The sequence below is a fragment of the Ornithodoros turicata genome, chromosome 8 (genome assembly GCF_037126465.1).
Source record: "Ornithodoros turicata isolate Travis chromosome 8, ASM3712646v1, whole genome shotgun sequence".
NCBI lineage: Eukaryota > Metazoa > Arthropoda > Arachnida > Ixodida > Argasidae > Ornithodoros > Ornithodoros turicata.
In genome coordinates this window covers 37614349-37636287 of record NC_088208.1, presented here as the reverse complement: position 1 = coordinate 37636287, position 21939 = coordinate 37614349, and the positions used below count along the sequence as shown (strand labels likewise).

At 48.5% G+C, this 21939-nt stretch overlaps 4 protein-coding genes and 1 long non-coding RNA gene across 7 annotated transcripts in view; 1 reads left to right on the top strand and 4 right to left on the bottom strand.

Moving 5' to 3' along the window:
• LOC135367221 (uncharacterized) overlaps positions 1–21939 on the top strand; it is a 67435-nt gene that overhangs the window by 19367 nt on the left and 26129 nt on the right. The gene's annotated exons all lie outside the window — the stretch shown is intronic.
• LOC135367217 (uncharacterized) lies at positions 238–1580 on the bottom strand. Its single transcript, XR_010414392.1, has 2 exons — positions 1286–1580; positions 238–1078 (listed from the first exon to the last, which is right to left on the bottom strand). It is a non-coding gene; the product is annotated as an uncharacterized LOC135367217 (long non-coding RNA).
• Positions 4829–6166, bottom strand: LOC135367215 (uncharacterized). Its single transcript, XM_064600373.1, has 2 exons — positions 5869–6166; positions 4829–5662 (listed from the first exon to the last, which is right to left on the bottom strand). Exons 1-2 carry the CDS (start codon positions 5953–5955, stop codon positions 5168–5170), a joined length of 582 nt encoding a protein of 193 aa, XP_064456443.1. The 5' UTR covers positions 5956–6166; the 3' UTR covers positions 4829–5167.
• LOC135367216 (TNF receptor-associated factor 5-like) lies at positions 14053–15409 on the bottom strand. Its single transcript, XM_064600374.1, has 2 exons — positions 15081–15409; positions 14053–14873 (listed from the first exon to the last, which is right to left on the bottom strand). The coding sequence occupies exons 1-2, from the start codon at positions 15165–15167 to the stop codon at positions 14379–14381; spliced, it is 582 nt and encodes a 193-aa protein (XP_064456444.1). The 5' UTR covers positions 15168–15409; the 3' UTR covers positions 14053–14378.
• On the bottom strand, positions 18923–20231 carry LOC135366241 (uncharacterized). The gene is made up of 2 exons (XM_064598913.1): positions 19960–20231; positions 18923–19751 (listed from the first exon to the last, which is right to left on the bottom strand). Exons 1-2 carry the CDS (start codon positions 20044–20046, stop codon positions 19257–19259), a joined length of 582 nt encoding a protein of 193 aa, XP_064454983.1. The 5' UTR covers positions 20047–20231; the 3' UTR covers positions 18923–19256.

Here is a 21939-nt window from a genome sequence, read left to right as displayed (position 1 = left end):
TACAGATGGCTCAGGCAGACACCCGCGTAAGATGTGCACAAAGTTTGCATCATAGCCTCTTATTTGTCTTCGAGCCTTTGTGCTTGGTTTAACATCATGGTTATTTCCACTATCGTCGCCGTATGTCAGCGTTGTATTGTTGTGTTGCCGTACCAGTGCTTGTGGAGCAGGATCGCGATGCCTCTGGCCGAAACGTCACCACGTTTGCCATGGGTATAGCACATCAGCTTCCCAGGCCACTCTTTAAAATTTCACCTTTATTAACCATTTACAGACATACATTGGATATAATATTGTCCAGGAGGAGGTCCCAAAAGCAAACCGTTCAACGACTCTAAGGGAGACGTTGGCAAATCGAGCATAGAAAGTGCGTGTATAGCTTTAGACAGCACATCGAAATCCCAGGTGCAACATGAAAGCAAATGTCACGATTTTTACTTCCCAACTATTTGATTACCACATGCGCAGTCATCACTTGCTTCCTGGACCCAATTGCATGTATGTACGCGTACAGAGAACGACCAGCGCATTGTTCAAGCACATAGTGAGCAAACAAATGGGGAATCATCATCTTAATCCTAATTTACGGATTGAGCTTAACACCAACAGAGATAGCATTGTCCACTACGTATCCTTGTTTTTCAGCTTCTGATGCTCGTAGCAGCTCCGTGAATCCCCATGGCGTGTTGCAACCGGTTGTTGGTCTCTTGAAGGAACTGAACTTTGCAGTTGAGAATGACGAGATGGTTTTCGAGATGTCCAACGTCTTGTTCGTTGGATGGAAGATAATTAGAGCGTAGGGCGCCCGGAAAGGCCATGCGAGAAGCTGGTCAGTGTGACCCTTGCAGAAGCCAAGATACAGTCCCAGCCATAGTTCTCCGTCAGAGCGAGTCACTTCAAAATTTAGGCGTGCGTTGTATCCGTTCAGTACAAAGTTATCGCTGAACTTCTTGGATCTTCCAGAGCTGTATGCCTCACTTATCATTTCACGAATCCCTTCCACGTGCCAATTCCCCTCTGTCGCCCTGCAGATCGATCTCTTGAGCCTCTTGAGGATAGGCACGGCCGGGGAAGACCTCTAAAATTGTGTAACATGCAGCATATTTTTGATTGGCAGTATTCAAACGGTCGCATCACACTTCATTATAAATTACGCGTGGTAATGAATAACGCCCTAGTTTATGTAACGGGTCAACTGCGAACATGTACGATCTCGAGCAAAAGCCGTGGTCCATTTGTCACAGACGAAAGTTCATCGTTTGTGACTGGCATCGATATGACTTACATTTCTGAAGTCTTCTTCTAACGTGACATCTGCAGCTGACGCCAGACATACGGCGAAGAGGAGTGTCGCAGGCCAAAGGGACGCCATAGTGAGTATCCTCCGCAATCTTCTTGAAGTTGAGCCGAAGGGCGAGCAATTTATATTCGATCGTATTTGGATTTCTCAGTAAACGGTATATCATTCAACGTACAGATATCATTCAACGTGACAATGGCTGGACTCTTCACGACCACATTCAGGAAGCACAGTCGCACTAAGACAATGCGTGAGTGTAGGTGCCGAGTGGAAATGTGCTCTCAACAATATTATCTGTCCCTGTGTGTACTCGATGTGCATATTTTTAACGCGTCATAGAATGCGTCATTGTCCCTTTTTTATGGAACGAATGCAGGAAAATGTCAGAGGGCGTAGATAAACAGCTTGCTGCTTGTAGACGTGGAGGAAAGAGTTGTGCACGTGGCAGAGCATCTTTTTTTGCTTTTTATTTGCCAACGAAATTGCTGTAATACGGCTCGGGCCGGTGTCTGGTTGTCCATATAATCATCAATTCATCGGGGAACAGAGGCAACAGTGTTCCCAAAACGATTTACTGATGGGAGCTTTCCGCCGTATGTTATTTGACGAGTAATGCGAAGCTGGTGGCAACGTTCGACACATTCTTGTCCGAATTTTCGAGTTTCATTTCCTTTTACTATAAGTGTAGCTGGGACGAAAATTGTGAAGTAAACTGCAAAAGGGTTTAGGTTATGCAATACATAATCCTTTTTAGATAGGATGTCTACAGTTTTATAGTACGTTAGGCAAAAACGGGAAGATGAAGTGCTTGGCATCGCTGGTCGCTCAGGCTGAGTGCCCACGATGGTGATCATGGTGATGATAGTGAACGCTATTTCCCTACTGACCCGGTGTTGCAAACTGTAGGGAAATTTGACTAGATCTAGGGGATTTCTAGGGGAAGTCGTCCTGGGGAAAAATTCCTGCGAAAGCTAGGGAATTTTACTGCCGTGACACTTGTACCAAAAATTTTATGATAAGCAGGCTCAAGCAAAGGAAAAACGCAACCACAGAATGTCTTGGGCTGATCGCACACCGTATCTTAATAGACCTCTCCCTGTTTGTAAACAAGTGACGTCATAGTATTCGGCAGCAACACCAATTTGGTAGAGTTGAACTACGCTATAGAAGCTAAAGGCGAACAAGGGCACGCCCCAAAGCCACAGTATTGAGGTGATTACGATGATCCCCGGATGCGACCTTCGGTCCTACTTTTCTTTCGATTGGAGGCAGCAAAGAGGTGCCCATTTGTGGAACCCAGCCCTCCTAGTCTGGTTTGTTTTGGTTTCGGTCTGTCTACCAACGTCCTGATGACGTTTCTCGGGTACAGGCTTATTTCCCAAGCGACGGCAGTTGCTTGTAGGGTAGGGCCCTGCGGCTACTAGGGAGAAACATCTCATGTCATCATCACTTCTCCTTCATTAATGTGGCGGTGTTGTTCAAGATCAAGACGTGCGACACATACTCCTTGCCTGCCAGCGGTCCGAAGATCACCGGTCGGGTCTCAGGCGCCGCCTTGCTCATCTTGGCTACCGAAAACTTTCCCTCGCGGTGTGGCCCTTCCTCGTACCCTGAAGTTGCGTCTGCGCTGACGCGATTCCTTGGGGAATTTAAACTCCTGGGTATTCTCTGATACTTCATATGCGCAACGATTAGTGAAGGAGCTGTTTCTTCTGTATTTTTTCATAATTTTCTGTGTCTCAGCTCCATGTACCTTCTCTTGTTTGCTTTATATAGCTTTTGGGAATAGCGAGCCTACGCCGTGGCTATCCTTTCCTTTCCCTTTTTATTTTGTTACTACCACCACCTAGGCTACCGAGAACTCACACCTCGCGGTGTGACCCTACTCAGCACTCTGAAGTCACGTGCGCGCTGACACGATTCCTGTGGGAATCTAAACTCCTGGGCATTCTCTGATACTTCATATGCGCAACGTGCGCAACGATTAGTGAAGGAGCTGTTTACTCTTGTTTTTTCTCACAATTTCACAATTTTCTGTGTCTCAGCTGCTTGTACCTTCTCTTGTTTGCTTTATAGCTTTTGGGAATAGCGAGCCTACGCCATGGGTAACCTTTCCCTTCCTTTCTTTTGTTACTTTACATTAAACATATTCCCTTCCCCCTTGTTCAAGATCGGCACGCCCATGTGCTCCGCACATCCACTCGGACAGGATATCATGGTTTCGTTTTCCTTTCCACTTTCCGCCTCTCACCAAGTTGCCCTTGGCATCTCATGTTTCTTGGTTATACTGAGAATGTGAAATAAAATGTTGCGTGTACCACGGAATCGCAACGCAAATACAACTGTTGTGCTTAGGTGATATCATTCAGTCGCATTTGTTCTCGGCGCCGTAGCCGGTAGTTTAGTGAGGATATGAGCCGCCGCCGGACAAACTCTCAGTCTACTTGAGGGGAATCTTGGGAAGTTTTCTTCCCCAACCCAAGGGAAAAAATGGGCATGCAGGTTGGCAACACTGTGCTGACGTCCTCCTTGAGTCGATGCAGGGCCGGAACAGCTGTCGTGTTATTGTGAAAGTTTGGGTGGCAATTAAGAGTTGATTAAGTTAATTAAGTGTTCATGGCTGACCATAACTTGTCGATAACATCCGATGAGCTCCGCCGCATGTGCGGCGTCCGTTGCTTACGAGCATCACAATGTAAGCATTACTGCCACGGTGGTGGTGATGACACTGTGGAGGCGATTGTGGTAATGGCAGCCGCTGACAAAAACCGTGCGGTATAGCATATCTGTTTGTGTGCCAAGCGGGAGGTACACTGTAAACTGAAAAATACCCTTATGGGTGTAGATGGCCTGTCCTATAACTCGCACCACTTTTTACATCGTATGGCACCGTATGGTCTGGAACGTCCTTTGCAGAGAGTGTTGCGTAAAACACCATTTGAAAGGGTGCTTTTCCTTGAAAACACCGTCTTTTGCACCCTTTATACAATGTTTTTTATATAACTTAGACCACCCTAAGAGTTTTTTAAAGTGGGGAAAAGATGGTATTTCTCGTGTGGCATATCAATGTAACCTCCTTTCTTCGCAGTTTTGCGCTCAAACTACAAGCCGTCAAAAAAGAGACGGAGTCAAGGGCTCATTTCCACGGAGTTTCGGCGAATTTATTTCGGCAATTGCCATTGTATTACGAGTGGGATTATGGCCTATACTGAGTAAAATGACCACGGGGAACCCATTTCCGCAAAGAAAACTTTAGGTTGCCTTGAGAAATTTCGAAGTTCAATTCAATATATTAATTTTCCCTCAATTGAAATGAAATAAGAATGTTACCAATATGTGGCAAAAGTTATTGGCAGAAAAAAAATCCCTTGACCACATGTCTCTCCGGGGCCTACGTTTTTTACTATGAATTTCCATCATGGTTGGTGGACCACCCTGTATAGCAGTGCTTGTACAGCAGGATCGCTATGCCTCTGGCCGAAAGGTCACCCACGTTTGCCATGGGTATAGTGCATCAGCTTCCCAGGCCACTCTTTAAAATATCACCTTTATTAACCATTTACAGACAATTCGTTACACAGGACATAATACTTTCCAGAAGGAGCTCCCGAAAGGCAAACCGTTCGACGACTCTAAGGGAGACGTTACCAAGTCCAGCATAGAAAGTGCGTGTAGCTTTACACAGCACATCGAAATGTCTGATGAAACATGAAAGCAAATGTCACGATTTTAACTTCCCAACTATTTGATTACCACCTGCGCAGTCATCACTTGCTTCGTGGACCCAATTGCATGTATGTACGCGTACAGAGAACGACTAGCGCATAATGGCGCAAACAGACGGGGAATCATCATATTAATCCCAATTTACGGATTGAGCTTAACACCAACAGAGATAGCATTGTCCACTATGTATCCTTGTTTTTCAACTTCTGATACTCGTAGCATCTTAGGGAATCCCCATGACTTGTTGCAGCCGTCTCTTGGTCTCTTGAAGGAAACGAACATTGCAGATGAGAATGACGAGATGGTGTTCGAGATGTCCAATGTCTTGTCCATTGGATGGAAGATAGTTAGAGTGTAGGGAGTCCGGAAGGGCCATACGAGGCGCTGGTCAACGAAACCCTTGCAGAAGCCAAGGTACAGTTCCAGCCATAGTTCTCCATCATGGCGAGCCACTTTAAAATTTAGGTGTGCGTAGTGCCCGTTCAGCGTAAAGTCATCGCTGAACTTGTCGACCTTTCCAGAGCTGTAGGCCTCACTTATCATTTCGCGAATCCCTTTCACGTGCCAACTCATTTCTGTATCCCAGCAGGTCGATCTCTTGAGCCTCTTGAGGATAGGCACAGCCGGGGAAGATCTCTGAAATTGTGTAACATGCAGCATATTTTTGATTGGCAGTATTGAAACGTTCCCACCACGCGTCATTATAAATTACGCGTGGTAATGAATAATGCGATAGTTTACGTAACGGGTCAACTGCGAACATGTACGATCACGAGCAAAGCCACTGTTCATTTCTCAATGACGAAGGTTCTTCGTTTGTGACTCGCATCGACATGACTTACATTTCTAACGTCTTCTTCTAACGTGACATCTGCAGCTGAAGCCAGACATACGGCGAACAGGAGTGTCGCAATCCAAAGGGACGCCATAGTGAGTATCCTCCGCAATCTTCTTGACGTTGAGCCGAAGGGCGAGCAATTTATATTCGATCGTATTTGGTCTTCTCAGTAAACGGGGCTGCGATATCATTCAACGTGACAATGGCTGGACTCTTCACGACCACATTCAGGAAGCACAGTCGCACTAAGACAATGGGTGAGCGTGGGTGCCAAGTGGAAATGTGCTCTCAACAATCTTATCTGTCCCTGGTGTGTGTACTCGATGTGCATATTTTTAATGCGTCATACAATGCGCTCCTTTTGCATGGCGGAACGAATGCAGGAAAATATTGCCCCGGAAAAAATAGTCCCTGGTTGTGTGGGCGGAAAAAAGTGGTCCCGGGAGCGCTTGCGCAGCCGAAAAATACGGGGGCGTAGTATGCAGATAGTCGACGAAGCACGTCACAGTTCACTGATATGTGCTGTTTCTGTTTTTGTTGAAATTGGGAGATGTACTTACATATTTTTTAATTTTCATGTGTTAACGGACGATGAAATCTGCATTGCTAGCATCCTGCTTGACTTCGGATCTTCACCTCACCGCGTCCTACGACACCCACGTACAGCGAGCGTCAAGATGGAGCCACAGGATAGTGTGAATATGCGTTAGATTTTGAACGCGCGGCCGATACAACGGGCGTTGGGGCGGGACAGTTAACAGTGTACCCGCATCATTTTCATATTGTAACGCACCCTTTCATAACATGTTTTGATCTCCTTCTAGTAACCCGTCGACTCTTAGTTGACGACCGCTATGTTGTCGTTATCAAAACTTCAGTTCCATTCTTCAGTTCCAATCAGGCTCCATTGAAATGGAGACACTCTATGTAGATCAGTGTGTTTACAGGACAAGTGTTCACTTCCATCGTGATCTATACCTTATCTTTTATCAAGCTAAACTGAACGGAGTCATGGTAGCCCATAGATCTTTGTAAGTACCTGCAGAAGGATGTCGAAGGCTTTGTCTTTTTATTCCATTGTAGCAACATTCTCAGCTGCATGCACACGAAGGGTCGTTTCCTCAGAACGAATCGACAAACCCCGTATCTGTGTACTGTTTACAGATGGCTCGGGTAGACAACAACAACATAGATGAATGGATGGATGGATGGATGGATGGGTAGACACCCTCGTAAGATGTGCACAAAGTTTGCATCATAGGTTATTATTTGTCTTCTAGCCTTTGTGCTTGGTTTAACATGCAATCATGGTTATTTCCACTATTGTCGCCGTATGTCAGCCGTTGTATAGCAGTGCTTGTGCAGCAGGATCGCCATGCCTCTGGCCGAAAGGTCAGCCACGTTTGGCATGGGTATAGTGCATCAGCTTCCCAGGCCACTCTTTAAAATTTCAGCTTTATTAATCATTACAGACAGTTCGTTGTACAGGATATAATATTTTCCGAGGTCCCAAAAGCAAACTCTTTGACGTCTATAAGGGAGAGGTTGCCAAATCGAGCATAGAAAGTGCGTATAGCTTTAGACAGCCCATCGAAATCTCTGATGAAACGTGAAAGCAAATGTCACGATTTTAACTTCCCAACTATTTGATTACCACCTGCGCAGTCATCACTTGCTTCGTGGACCCAGTTGTATGTATGTACGCGTACAGAGAACGACTAGCGCATAATGTCGCAAACAAAATGGGGAATCATCATCTTAGTCCTAATTTACGGATTGAGCTTAACACCAACAGTTATAGCATTGCCCACTACGTATCCTTTTTTTTCAACTTCTGATACTCGTAGCAGCTCAGGGAATCCCCATGGCTTGTTGCAACCGTCTCTTGGTCTTTTGAAGGAACCGAACTTTGCAGTAGAGAATGACGAGACGGTGTCCGAGATGTCCAATGTCTTGTTCATTGGATGGGAGATAGTTAGAGCGTAGGGCGTCCTGAAAGGCCATGCGAGGCGGTGGTCAACGGAACCCTTGCAGAAGCCAAGAAACAGTCCCAGCCATAGCTCTCCGTCATGGCGAGACACTTTCAAATTTAGGTACGCCATGTGCCCGTTCAATGTAAAGTCATCGCTGATCTTGACGGCGTGTCCAGAACTGTAGGCCTCACTTATCATTTCCCGAATCCCTTCCACGTGCCAGTTCGCATTTGTCTCCCAGCAGGTCGATCTCTTCAGCCTCTCGAGGATACGCACGGCCGGGAACCCCTAAAATTGTGTAACATGCAGCATATTTTTGATTGGCAGAATTCAAACGTTAGCACCACGCGTCAATATAGATTACGCGATCAATAATGCGATATAGTTTACGTAACGGGCCAACTGCGAACATATACGATCACGAGCGGAGCCGCGGTTCATTTCTCACAGACGAAGGTTCTTCGTTTGTGACTAGCATCGACATGACTTACATTTATAACGTCTTCTTCTAACGTGACATCTGCAGCTGACGCCAGACATACGGCGAAGAGGAGTGTCGCAGGCCAAAAGGACATCATAGTGAGTCTCGTCAGGAGCCTTCTTGATGTTGAGCCGAAGGGCGAGCAATTTATATTCGGTCGTATTTGGTCTTCTCAGTTAACGGGGCTATCCTTCAATGTAACAATGGCTAGACTCTTCACGACCACATTCAGGAAGCACAGTCGCACTAAGACAATGGGTGAGTGTGGGTGCCAAGTGGAAATGTGCCCTCAACAATCTTATCTGTCTAGGGCCCGGTTGGGTGTGCTCGTCTCGATATGCATATTTCTAATGCGTCATAGAATACGTCCTTGTTCCTTTTGCATAGAACGAATGCAGGCAAATATTGCCCGCCCCCCCCCCCCCCCAAAAAAAAAGAAGAAATAGTCCCTGGTTGTGTGGGCGGAAAAAAGTGGTCCCGGGAGCGCTTGCAAAAAATACGGGGGCGTCGTATGCAGACAGCCGACAAAGCGCGTCACAACCCACTGATATATGCTGTCTCGGTTTTTGTTGAAATTGGGAGACGTGCGTATATGGATATATATATATATATATATGATGATACAGATGATGAAATCTGCATTGCTAGCATCCTGGTTGACTTGGGATCTACACCTGGCTAAGTCCGACGACACCCACGTACAGCGAGAGTGAAGATAGAGCCAGAGGATAGTAAGAATATGCATTTGATTTCGCTCCCGACTCTTCGCCGACTTTCGCCGACTCTTTTAAAGCGCTGCCGATAGAACGGGTGTTGGGGCGGGACGGTTTTCCAGATCATATGTTTCCTTAGAAAAACGCCATTTAATATATTTCACTGCGTCGTGGCCTGCAGAAGACATCATAAGCGTGGCTTTCGTTTGGTCGAGCAAATGGCGTATGGCTAAACCACGTACAGTAACCCACCATATAACACACATTCTTTTTACCGCGAGCAGCAGGTTTACGTCGGGGTGGCGTTGATCAACAGCTTGCTGCTTGTAAATTTCACTAGATCTAGGGGATTTCTGGGGGAAGTCGCCCTGGGGAAAACTTCCCCCGAAAACTAGAGATTTTTCCTGCCGTGACACTTCTATCAAACATTTTATGACCAGCAGGCTCAAACAAAGGAAAAAAAACAACCACAGAATGACTTTTGCTGATCGCAGTTCGTACCTCAATAGACCTATCCCTGTTTGTAGACAAATGACGTAATAGTGTTCGGCAGCACAACCAATCTGGTAGAGCTGAACTACGCTAGAAGCTATAGGCCGAACAAGGTCACGCCCGAAAGCCACGGTCTTGAGGTGATTACGATGATCCCTGGACGCGACCTTCGGTCCTACTTTTGTTTCGATAGTAGGCACCGAACTGCCCAAGCAGCACAATGTACTGAAAGTCGAGTGCAATAGGGGTGGACGGGTAGGTGGAAGACCTTGAACGAACTGGTGAAACTAAAGAACATTGATAAGACACATACCGTCCACCCCTATTGCACTCGACTTTCCGTACATTGTGCTGCTTGGGTGGTGCCCATTTGTGGAGCCCAGCCCTTCCCGTCTGGGTTGTTTTGGTTTCGGTCTGTCTACCAGCGTCATGATGACGTTTCTCGGGTAGAGGTTTATTTTCCAAGCGACGGCAGCTGCTTCAAGCGGGGTTTTGTCTTGTGGCTACCAAGGGGAAACATCGTGTGGCGTGTACCTCGGAAGGCAGGCAAGGACCATCAGGCTGACTGTCGTTGTCAGAAGGAATGCGAAAGCGCGCAGAAGCGGGCCCGTGAGCTCGCGTCACATTTTATTGCAATCGTCGTCGACGGGCGGCACTGATAAGTGGCCGCTACAGGGCTCTCCCTGCCCGAGTAGCCCATGTAACGGTGTGGCGAGGTTTGACAGCAGGTGGGTGAGGGGGCCAGAGACAGAGGACCCTGTGGCAGGTGCAGCAGGGGTGTCGACCTCCTGGAATATGGTGGTTTTACCCTGTCGAGGGAGACCACCTCAGTCTGCGCTTCGATGTCCAGTGTGATGGTCTTGTCGGTGCGAGGAAAGGACCGTCTTGATAGGGTGAAAAGGTCTTGCGGGGGGCGTCATGCGTACGAAAAACGTGCGTGCATGTCTTGAGATCGGGGTGGAGAAAGATGGCCGGGGAATTGGAGGTCCTGGGGGAGGTCGGCGAAAGGCGTCGGAAGAAGCGTCGGAGTATCTCGACGTAATCAGACTGCCGAGTTTCAGCATGGGAGTCGATCTAGAAGTCGCCGGGGAGGTGCAGTGTCGTTCCAAAGACGAGCTCTGCGGCGGAACAGGAAAGCTCTTGCTTGAGGGCAGAACGAATGTCCAACAGCACAGTCGACAGATGGTCTACCGAGGTGACTTGGGCCTCACGAGCAATAAGAGGTGCCTTAAGCTGGTGGTGGAAGCGCTCTACAGCACCCTTGGAGGCCGGATGATAGGCGGTCGTTCTGATGTGGTGAACTCCCAGCAGGGTGTTCAGAGCCTTGAAGAGGGTGCTTTGAAATTGCCTGCCCTGGTCGGTCGTAATGCGAGTGGGGCATGCGTAGCGGGCGATCCAGGTAGAGACGATCCCACGAGCATCGGGGTCGGCGGTCATGTCGGGGATGGGTACAGCTTCAGGCCACCGGGTATACCTGTCGAACATGGTAAGAAGGTACCAATAGTCGCGGGATGGTGGTAGAGCGCCGGCAATGTCGACATGGAGATGACGGAAGCGGCAGTCTAGCAAGTGAAACTGGCCGACGGGCGATTTGGTGTGACGGGTTATTTTGGCCCTCTGGCAGGGCATACAGGACCTTGCCCAGCGTCTCACGTTTGCGTTTATGCCCGGCCAGACGAAACGGGAACACAAGAGACGCTGAGTGGCCCGGATGCCGGGATGAGCAATGCTGTGTAAGCTCTGGAAGGCTGGGAAACGGAGCGAAGGAGGGAGATACGGGCGCGGCGGATCACCGGAAACTTCGCAGGCGATGTCGCAAGGCGCCATGGGGAGGGCTATGTACTTGAGCTGAAGGGACTTCTTGCGTTTGCCAGCAGACGCATAATCTCGGAGATCACGGTCATTTGTCTGTGCTTCCGCGATGTCTTCGAGAGTGATGCCCGAGACACGGAGAGCCTCGATGCGGGAAAGGGCATCCGCTGCTTGGTTTTCAGCACCGTGTACAAAGCGAATGTCTGTGGTGTACTCAGAGATGTAGCACAGGTGACGAAGGTCGGTAGAGGAGTACACAGCACGGTTAGACTTGAACGCAAAAGTCAGAGGCTTATGGTTCGTGAGCACGTGGAAGGTCCGCCCGTTGAGGAAATGGTGAAAGTGTTCAAGCGCGTAATAGATGAGCAGGAGCTCTCGACTGAACGTGCTGTACTTTTCCTCAGAAGGCTTGAGTCTCTGGGAAAAGAAGGCCAGCGGGCACTAACCGGATGGGGAATATTGCTGGAGCACGGATGCGTCGACCATGAGGCGGAGGTCTGCCGAAGGATCAGGATGTACCAGTAGCGCGGCATCGGCCAAGGCGGTCTTGGCACGTACGAATGCATCCAGAGCCTCGGGAGTGAGGTGGAAAGGCTTTGCTGCACTCCCAGAATTGCGCAGCGTGTCATGAGAGGGCGAAGAATGTCGGCTCAGTGCGGAATTAAGCGGCAATGAAAGTTGATGAGTTCCGGGAATTCGCGGAGTTTCCGAATGGAAGTGGGGGCAGGGAACTGCTGTATCGCCTGCACTTTGGATGGGAGAGGCCGAATACCCTCCGGAGTTACCTCGTGTCGCAGGAACTGCACAAACGATTGGCCGAAAACGCATTTTGCGGAGTTGCGCACAAGGGCATGCTCGTCCCACCTGCGTAACAGCTGGCGCAGATGTTCTTCATGTTCACCGGGAGTCTTGTTGGCGACCAGTATATCATCGAGATATGCGAAGGCTAAAGAGAGCCCGCGCAGAACCTTGTTGATAAATCTCTGGAAGGTCTGCGCCGCGTTACGCAGACCGAAGGGCATGCGGACGAACTCGAAAAGGCCAAATGGTGTGATGATTGCTGTTTTTGGGATGTCTTCTGGTGCCACAGGGATCTGATTATATAGGCCTTTACGAGGTCGGTCTTGCTGAATGTGGTCGCGCCAGCGAGGCCTAGGGCGAAGTCGCGAAGGTGTGCAAGGGGATACTGGTCTGGGACTGTAGAGGCGTTCAAAGCTCTATAATCGCCGCAGGCGCGCAAATCCACTGATGACTGCGGAACCGTACGAAGCAGTGAAGACGACGGACTGGACGATGGTCGGAGCAAACCCAGCTGCAACGTATTTTCGAACTCTTGGCGGGCGATCTTGAGCCGGACGCCGGTGAGGCGGCGTGGCCGAGCCGTCACACGTGGACCCGTCATCACAATGGTGTGGGTGACAGCATGCTTCGGGACAACAGCCAAGTGCAGGGCTTCGCGACGGAAGGGAAGTCGAGCAGAAAGGAGGAATAGGGAGACGAGATATGCCCGAAATATGGCTGGGAGGCAGAGATTGTGAGGCCGGTATGCGAAGTCGGCAAGTTGCTTGCGGGCGATAGTTATGTCGAGCCCGAAGAAAGTCGGCTCCCAGAATTGCGTTAGGCATGTCGGTTGTGACAATGCCCGCATGATTTTCATTTTGTATAACGCGCCCTTTCATAACATGTTTTGAGCTCCTTCTAGTAGCCGATTGACACTTAGTTGACGACCGCTGTGTTGTCGTTATTAAAACTATCAGTTCCATTTTCTAGTTGGTTCTAGTTGAAGCATGATTACAGGATGAGTGTTCACTTCCATCGTGACCCAAGCAACACAATGTACTCAAAGTCGAGTGCAATGGGGGTGGACGGTACGTGTCTTATCAACGTTCCTTAGTTTCAAGAGTCTGCTCGAGGTCTTCCACCTACGCGTCCACCCCTATTGCACTCGACTTTCAGTACATTGTGCTGCTTGGGGAACTGCCTTATGCTTTATCAAGGTAAACTGAACGAAGTCATGGTAGCCGATAGAGCTTGGTAAGTACCTGCAGAGGGATGTAGAAGGCTTTGTCTTCCCATTCCATTCTACCAACGCTCTCAGCTGCATGCACACGAAGGGTCCGTTTCCGCAGAACGAATCGACAAACTCCTTATCACCAGCGGCATGGCCGAGTGGGCTAAGGCGTCCGCTCGTTGGTGGTAACCAAGGTCGTGCTGTAGACTGGGAGGTGGTGGGTTCGAATCCGACCGCCGGCTGTGCTGTCTGAGGTTTTCCCTGGGTTTTCCGAAGACTTTCCAGACGAATGTCGGCACAGTTCCCCCTGAAGTCGGCCCAGGACGCATACTAATCCCCCTGTCCCCCACTCCTTCCTGCTGTCCTCTCTCCGTCTGTCCACATCTGTACGTCGCTCATAGCCACAGTTGCTTCGCGGCGCTAACACGCAATCAAAAAAAAAAAAAAACTCCTTATCTGTGTAGTATTTACAGATGGCTCAGGCAGACACCAGCGTAAGATGTGCACAAAGTTTGTATCATGGCCTCTTATTTGTCTTCGAGCCTTTGTGCTTGGTTTAACATGCAATAATGATTATTTCCACTATCGTCGCCGTATGTCAGCCGTTGTATATTGCAGTGCTTGTGCAGCAGGATTGCCATGCCTCTGGTCGAAACGTCACCCACGTTTGGCACGGGTATAGTGCATCAGCTTCCCAGGCCACTCATCAAAAATTACACCTTTATTAACCATTTACAGACATACATTGGATATAATATCGTCCAGGAGGAGGTCCCAAAAGCAAACCGTTCGACGACGCTAAGGGAGACGTTGGCAAATCGAGCATAGAAAGTGCGTATAGCTTTAGACAGCACATCGAAATCCCTGGTGCAACATGAAAGCAAATGTCACGATTTTTACTTACCAACTATTTGATTACAGCTGCGCTGTCATCACTTGCTTCGTGGACACAATTGCATGTATGTACCCGTACAGGGAACGACTAGCGCATAATGGCGCAAACAAATGGGGAATCATCATCTTAGTCCTAATTTACGGATTGAGCTTAACACCAACAGATATAGCATTGCCCACTACGTATCCTTTTTTCTCAACTTCTGATACTCGTATCAGCTTAGGGAATCCCCGTGGATAGTTGCAACCGGATGTTGGTCTTTTGAAGGAACCGAACGTTGCAGTTGAGAATGACGAGATGGTGTTCGAGATGTCCAACGTCTCGTCCGTTGGATGGACGATCATTAGAGCGTAGCGCGCCCTGAAGGGCCATGCGAGAAGCTGGTCAGTGTGACCCTTGCAGAAGCCAAGAAACAGTCCCAGCCATAGCTCTCCGTCATGGCGAGCCAGTCCAAACTTTAGGTGTGCGTTGTACCCGTTCAATGTAAAGTCATGGCTGAACTTGCCAGCTTTTCCAGATCTGTGGGCCTCACTTATCATTTCACGAAACCCTTCCACGTGCCACTTCTCCTCTGTCTCCCTGCAGCCCGCTCTCTTGAGCCTCTTGAGGACAGGCAAGGCCGGGGAAGATACCTGAAATTGTGTGACATGCAGCATATTTTTGATTGGCAGTATTGAAACGTTCGTACCATCCGGCATTATAAATTACGCGTGGTAATGAATAATGCGATATAGTTTACGTAACGGGTAACTGCGAACATGTACGATCACGAGCAAAGCCGCGGTTCATTTCTCACAAGCGAAGGTTCTTTGTTTGTGACTGGCATCGATATGACTTACATTTCTAACGTCTTCTTCTAACGTGACATCTGCAGCTGAAGCCAGACATACGGCGATCAGGAGTGTCGCAATCCAAAGGGACGCCATAGTGAGTATCCTCCGCAATCTTCTTGAAGTTGAACCGAAGGGCGAGCAATTTATATTCGATCGTATTTGGTCTTCTCAGTAAACGGGGCTACGATATCCTTCGATGTGACAATGGCTGGACTCTTCACGACCACATTCAGGAAGCACAGTCGCACTAAGACAATGGGTGAGTGTGGGTGCCAAGTGGAAATGTGCTTTCAACAACCTTATCTGTCCCTGGTGTGCTCGTCTCGATGTGCATTTTTCTAGTGCGTCATAGAATGCGCTCCTTTTGCATGGCCGAACGAATGCAGGAAAATATTGCCCCGCAAAAAAATAGTCCCTGGTTGTGTGGGTGGAAAAAAGTGGTCCTGGGAGCGCTTGCGCAGCCGAAAAATACGGGAGCGTAGTATGCAGGTAGCCGACAAAGCACGTCACAGCCCACTGATATATGCTGTCTCGGTTTTTGTTGAAATTGGGAGACGTACGCATATATTTTTCTAATTTTCATGCGTTAACGGACAATGAAATCTCCATCGCTAGCATCCTGGTTGAGTTGGGAACTACACCTGAGTACGTCCACCGACACCCACGTTCAGCGAGCGTGAAGATGGAGCCACAGGATAGTAAGCATATGCGTCAGATTTCGCTCCCGGATGAGCCGACTCTTTGAACGCGCGGCCGATACAACGGACGTTGGGACGGGACTGTTTCCCAGATGATTTGTTTCCATAGAAAAACGCCGTTTAAGATATATTACAGCGTCGTGGCCTGCAGAAGACATCGTGAGCGTGGCTTTCGTTTGGTCGAGCGAATGGCGTATGGCTAAACCACGTAGAGTAACCCACGATATAACACACATTCTTTTTACCGCAAAGCTGCAGGTTTATGTGGGAGGGCGTAGATCAACAGCTTGCTCTTTGTAGATGTAGCTGAAAGGGCTGTGACAGAGCATCTTTTTTTGCTTTTTATTTGCTAGCGAAATTGCTGTAATACGGCTCGCGGCGGTGTCTCGTTGTCCATAATCACCAATTCGTCTGGCAACAGAGGCTACAATGTTCCCAGGAACGATTTGCTGTTGGGAGTTTTCCGCCGTATATTATTTGACGAGTAATGCGAAGCTGGTGGCAACCTTCGACACAGTGTTGTCCGAATTTTCGAGCTTAATTTCCTGTGACTATAAGTGTAGCTGGAACGAAAATTGTGGCGTAAACTGTAAAAGTACTGAGGGCTTAGTTTACGCAATACATAGTCCTTTTTAGATAGCATTTCTACAGCTTTACGGTACGCCAGGCATAAACGGGAAGACTAAGTGCGTCACATCTCTCGTCGGTCAAGCTGTGTTCCCGCGGTGATGATCATGATGATGATGGTGAACGCCATTTCTCAACTTACGCTGTGTTGCAAACTGTAGGGAAGTTTCACTAGATCTAGGGGGGATTCGTGGGGGAAGTCGTCCTGGGGAAAAATTCCTCCCAAAACTAGAGAATTTTACTGCCGTGAGACTTGTATGAAAAATTTTATGATCAGCATATTCAAGCGAAAGAAAAACGCTACCACAGATTGAATGGGCTGGTCGCTGATCGCATTCAGTACCTTAATAGACCTATCCCTGTTTGTAGACGAATGACGTCATAGTGTTCGGCAGCGCAACCAATTTTGTAGAGTTGAACTACTCTAAAAGCTAGGGGCGAACAAGGTCACGCCCAATAGCCATTGTCTTGAGGTGATTACGATGATCCGTGGACGCGACCTACTTTTCTCCCGATAGGAGGCTGCGAACTGGTGCCCATTTGTGGCAACCCGGCCTTCCGCGTCTCGTTTGTTTTGGCTTCAGTCTGTCTACCAACGTCATGATGACGTTTCTTGGGTAGAGGTTTATTTCCCAAGCGACGGCAGTTGCTTCATGTGGGGTAGGGTCTCGTGGCTACCACGAGGAAACATCACATGCCGTCATCACTTCTCCTTCGTTTGTTTGGTGGTGTTGTTCAAGATCAAGACCAAGATCACATACTCCTTGCCTGCCAGCGCCACGAAGATCACCGGTCGGGTTTCCGGCACCGCCTTCCTCATCTAGGCTACCGAGAACTTTCCCTCGCGGTGTGGCCCTACTCAGCACTCTGAAGTCACGTGCGCGCTGACACGATTCCTGCGGGAATCTAAACTCCTAGGCATTCTCTGATACTTCATATGCGCAACGTGCGCAACGATTAGTGAAGGAGCTGTTTACTCTTGTTTTTTCTCACAATTTCACAATTTTCTGTGTCTCAGCTGCTTGTACCTTCTCTTGTTTGCTTTATAGCTTTTTGGAATAGCGAGCCTACGCCGTGGCTAACCTTTCCCTTCCTTTCTTCTCTTTTTTTTTTTTTTTGTTACTTTGCATTGAACATATTCCCTTCCCCCTTGTTCAAGATCGGCACGCCCATGTGCTCCGCACATCCACTCGGACAGGGAACCGCGGTTTCGTTCTCCTTTCCACTTTCCACCTCTCACCAAGTTGCCCTTGGCATCTCATGTTTCTTTGTTATAAGAGAGAAACCGAAACGAAACGTTGAGTGTACTGTGGGGGAATCACGACGCAAATACAACTGTTGCGCTTAGGAGATATCGTACAGTCATATTTGTTCTCGGCGCCGTCGCCGGTAGTTTAATGCGGATAGGAGCCGCCGCCGGACAAACTCTCAGTCTACTCTAGAGGAATCTGGGGGAAGTTTTCTTCCCCAATCCAAGGAAAACTAATGGGCATTCAGGTTGGCAACACTGTGCTGATGCCCTCCTTGAGTCGATGAAGGACCGGAACAGTAGTCGCGTTCTTGTGGAGGTTTGAGTGGCAACTAAGAGTTCATTAAGTTAGTGAAGAGTTCATGGCTGACGATAACTTCTCGACAACACCCGATGAGCTCCACCGTATGCGCGGCATCCGTTGCTTATGAGCATAACTATATCAGTAGCATAATATAAGCATTACTGCCACGGTGGTGGTGATGACACTGTGGAGGCGATTGTGGTAACGGCAGCCACTGACAAAAATCGTTCGGTATAGCATATCTGTTTGTGTGCCAAGCGGGAGGTAGACGCATGATTTTCATTTTGTAACGTGCCTTTCATAATATGTTTTGAGCTCTTTCTAGTAACCCATTCCCAAGCAGCACAATGTACTGAAAGTCGAGTGCAATAGGGGTGTACGAGTAGGTGAAAGACTTTGAAGAGTCTGGTGGTACTCAAGAACATTGATAAGACACATTTCGTCCGCCCCAATTGCACTCGACTTTCAGTACATTTTGCTGCTTGGGTTGACTCTTAGTTGACGACCGCTCTGTTGTCTTTATCAAAACTTCAGTCCCAATCAGTTTCCACTGAAATGAAGACTCTCTATGTAGATAAGCGTGTCTACAGGATAAAGTGTTCACTTCCATCGTGAACTACCTTATCTTTTATAAACGTAAACTGAACGGAGTAATGGTAGCCCATAGGGATTGTTAAACAGATGGATGTCGAAGGCCTTGTCTTCACACTCCATTGTTCCAACGTTCTCACACATGAAGGGGCCGTGTCCGCAGAACGAATCGACAAACTCCTTATCTGTCTACTATTTACAGATGGCTCGGGCAGACACCAGCGTAAGATGTGCGCAAAGTTTGTATCAAGGCCTCTTATTTGTCTTCGAGCCTGTATGTCAGCCGTTGTATAGCAGTGCTTGTGCAGCAGGATCGCCATGCCTCTGCCCGAAACGTCACCCACGTTTGACATGGGTATAGTGCATCATCTTTCCAGGCCACTCTTTAAAATTTCACCTTTATTAACCATTTACAGACAATTCGTTACAATGGATATAATATCTTCCAGGAGGAGGTCCCAAAAGCAAACTATTTGACGTCTATAAGGGAGAGGTTTCCAAATCGAGCATAGAAAGTGCGTATATAGCTTTAGACAGCACATTGAAATCTCTGGTGAAACATGAAAGCAAATGCCACGATTTTTATCTCCCAACTATTTGATTACCGTGCCTGCGCAGTCATCACTTGCTTCGTGGACCCAATTGTATGTATGTACGCGTACAGAGAACCACTAGCGCATAATGGCGCGAACAGTCATCATATTAATCCCAATTTACGGATTGAGCTTAACACCAACAGAGACAGCATTGTCCACTATGTATCCTTGTTTTTCAACTTCTGATACTCGTATCAGCTCAGAGAAACCCCAATAGACGTTGCAACCGGTTGTTGGTCTCTTGAAGGAAGCCAACGTTGCAGTTGAGAATGACGAGATGGTCTTCGAGATGTCCAATGTCTTGTTCGTTGGATGGAAGATAGTTAGAGTGTAGGGAGTCCTGAAGGGCCATGTTTGGAACTCGTCATCGATACCCTTGCAGATGCCAAGAAACAGTCCAAGCCATAGTTCTCCATCAGAGCGAGACACTTTCAAATCTAGGCTCACGTTGTAAGCGTTCAATAGAAACGTATCGCTGTAGCTGTTGGCTTTTCCAAAGCTGAAGCCGTTACTGATCGTTTCACGAATCCCTTCCACGTGCCAATGCCCCTCCATCTCCCTGCAGACCACTCTCTTGAGCCTCCTGAGGATGGGCACGGCCGGGGAAGACCCCTGAAATTGCGTAACATGAGCAATATTTTTGATTGGCAGTATTGAAGCGTTCGCACCACGCGTCATTATAAGTTACGAGTGGTAATGAATAATGCGATATAGTTTGCGTAACGGGTCAACCGCGAACATTTACGATGACGACCAAAGCCGCTGTTCATTTCTCACAGACGAAGGTTCTTCGTTTGTGACTCGCATCGATATGACTTACATTTCTAACGTCGTCTTCTAACGGGACATCTGCAGCTGAAGCCAGACATACGGCGATCAGGAGTGTCGCAGGCCAAAGGGACGCCATAGTGAGTATCCTCCGCAATCTTCTTGAAGTTGAGCCGAAGGGCAAGCAATTTATATTCGATCGTTCTCAGTGAACGGGGCCACGATATCATTCAGTGCGACAATGGCCGGACCCTTCACGACCACATTCAGGAAGCACAGTCGCGCTAAGACAATGGGTGAGTGTGGGTGCCAAGTGGAAATGTGCTCTCAACAATCTTATCTCTCCCTGGTGTGCTTGTCTCGATGTGCATTTTTCTAATGCGTCATGGAATGCCTCCTTGCCCTTTTTGCATTGAACGAATCCAGGAAAATATTGTCCCGGAAAAAAATAGTCCCTGGTTGTGTGGATGGAGAAAAGTCGTCCCGGGAGCGCAGCCAAAAATACGGGGGCGTAGTATGGAGATAGCTGACGAAGCACTTCGCAGCCCACTGATATATGCTGCCTCGGTTTTTGTTGAAATTGGGAGACGTACGTATATATATATATATTTTTAATTTTCATGTGTTAATGAATGATGAAATATGCATTGCTAGCATCCTGGTTGAGTTGGGAACTACACCTGAGTACGTCCGACGACACGCACGTTCAGCGAGCGTGAAGATGGAGCCACAGTATAGTGAGCATATGCGTTATATTTCGCTTCCGGATGAGCAGACTCTTTGAACGCGTGGCCGATACAACGGGCGTTGGGGAGGGACGGTTTTCCATATGATTTGTTTCCTTAGGAAAGCGCCATTTAATATATATTACTGCGTCGTGGCCTGCAGAAGACATCGTGAGCGTGGCTTTGGTTTGGTCGATCAAATGGCGTATGGCTAAACCATGTAACCCACCATATAACACACATTCTTTTTACCGTAGAGCAGCAGGGCGTAGATCAACAGCTTGCTGCTTGTAAATTTCACTAGATCCAGGAAATTCCTAGAGGAGGTCGTCCTGGGGAAAAATTCCTCCGAAAGCTAGGGAATTTTACTGCCGTGAGACTTTTATGAAAAAGTTTATGATCAGCGGGCTCAAGCGAAAGAAAATAGCAACCGCGGAGTGACTTGGGCTGATCGCAGTCCATATACCTCAATAGACCTATCCATGTTTGTAGACAAATGACGTCATAGTGTTCGGCAGCACAACCAATCTGGTAGAGTTGAACTACGCTAGAAGCTAAAGGCGAACAAGGTCACGCCCGAAAGCCACGGTCTTGAGGTGATTACGATGATCCCTGGACGCGACCTTCGGTCCTACTTTTCTTTCAGTAGGAGGCAGCGAACAGGTGCCCATTTGTGGAACCCAGTCCTCCCCGTCTGGTTTGTTTTGGTTTCAGTCTGTCTACCAACGTCATGATGACGTTCCTCGGGTAGAGGTTCATTCCCCAAGCGACGGCAGTTGCTTCCGGTGGGGTAGGGTCTTGTGGCCACCAAGGGGAAACATCGCGTGGCGTGTACATCGGAAGGCAACGAAGGACAACCAGGCTGACTGTCGTCAGAAGGAATGCGAAAGCGCACTGGCGCGCTGAGGCGGCCCCGTGAGCTCGCGGCACATCTTATTGCGATCGTCGTCGACGGGCGGCACTGATAGGGGGCCGCTACAGGGCTCCCCCACCCCGAAGAAGGGCTGAAATAGAACAAGACACAGAGAGGGGAGTAGCCCAGGTAACCGTGCGGCCAGGTTTGACGCGAGGTGGGTGAGGGCCGGAGACAGAGGACTCTGTGGCAGGTGCTGCAGGGGTGTCGACCTCCAGGTATATGCCTCTTTTACCCTGTCGAGGGAGACCACCTGAGGCCGGGCTTGAATGTACCGCGTGATGGTCTTGTTGGTGCGAGACCGCACACGGAAAAGACCGTCGTAATGGGGTGAAAGGGGCTTGCGGGGGGCGTCATGCCTACGAAAACCGCTCGTGCATGTCTTGAGATCGGG

Bases quoted from the DNA above. Each gene is read 5' to 3' on its own strand.
- LOC135367215 (XM_064600373.1), bottom strand. From the start codon at position 5,955: ATGGCGTCCCTTTGGATTGCGACACTCCTGTTCGCCGTATGTCTGGCT. The intron at 5,663-5,868 runs GTAAGTCATGTC...ACACAATTTCAG, and splicing joins TAGAAGAAGACGTTAGAAAT to AGATCTTCCCCGGCTGTGCC.
- LOC135367216 (XM_064600374.1), bottom strand. From the start codon at position 15,167: ATGGCGTCCCTTTGGATTGCGACACTCCTGATCGCCGTATGTCTGGCT. The intron at 14,874-15,080 runs GTAAGTCATATC...ACACAATTTCAG, and splicing joins TAGAAGAAGACGTTAGAAAT to GTATCTTCCCCGGCCTTGCC.
- LOC135366241 (XM_064598913.1), bottom strand. From the start codon at position 20,046: ATGGCGTCCCTTTGGCCTGCGACACTCCTGATCGCCGTATGTCTGGCT. The intron at 19,752-19,959 runs GTAAGTCATATC...ACGCAATTTCAG, and splicing joins TAGAAGACGACGTTAGAAAT to GGGTCTTCCCCGGCCGTGCC.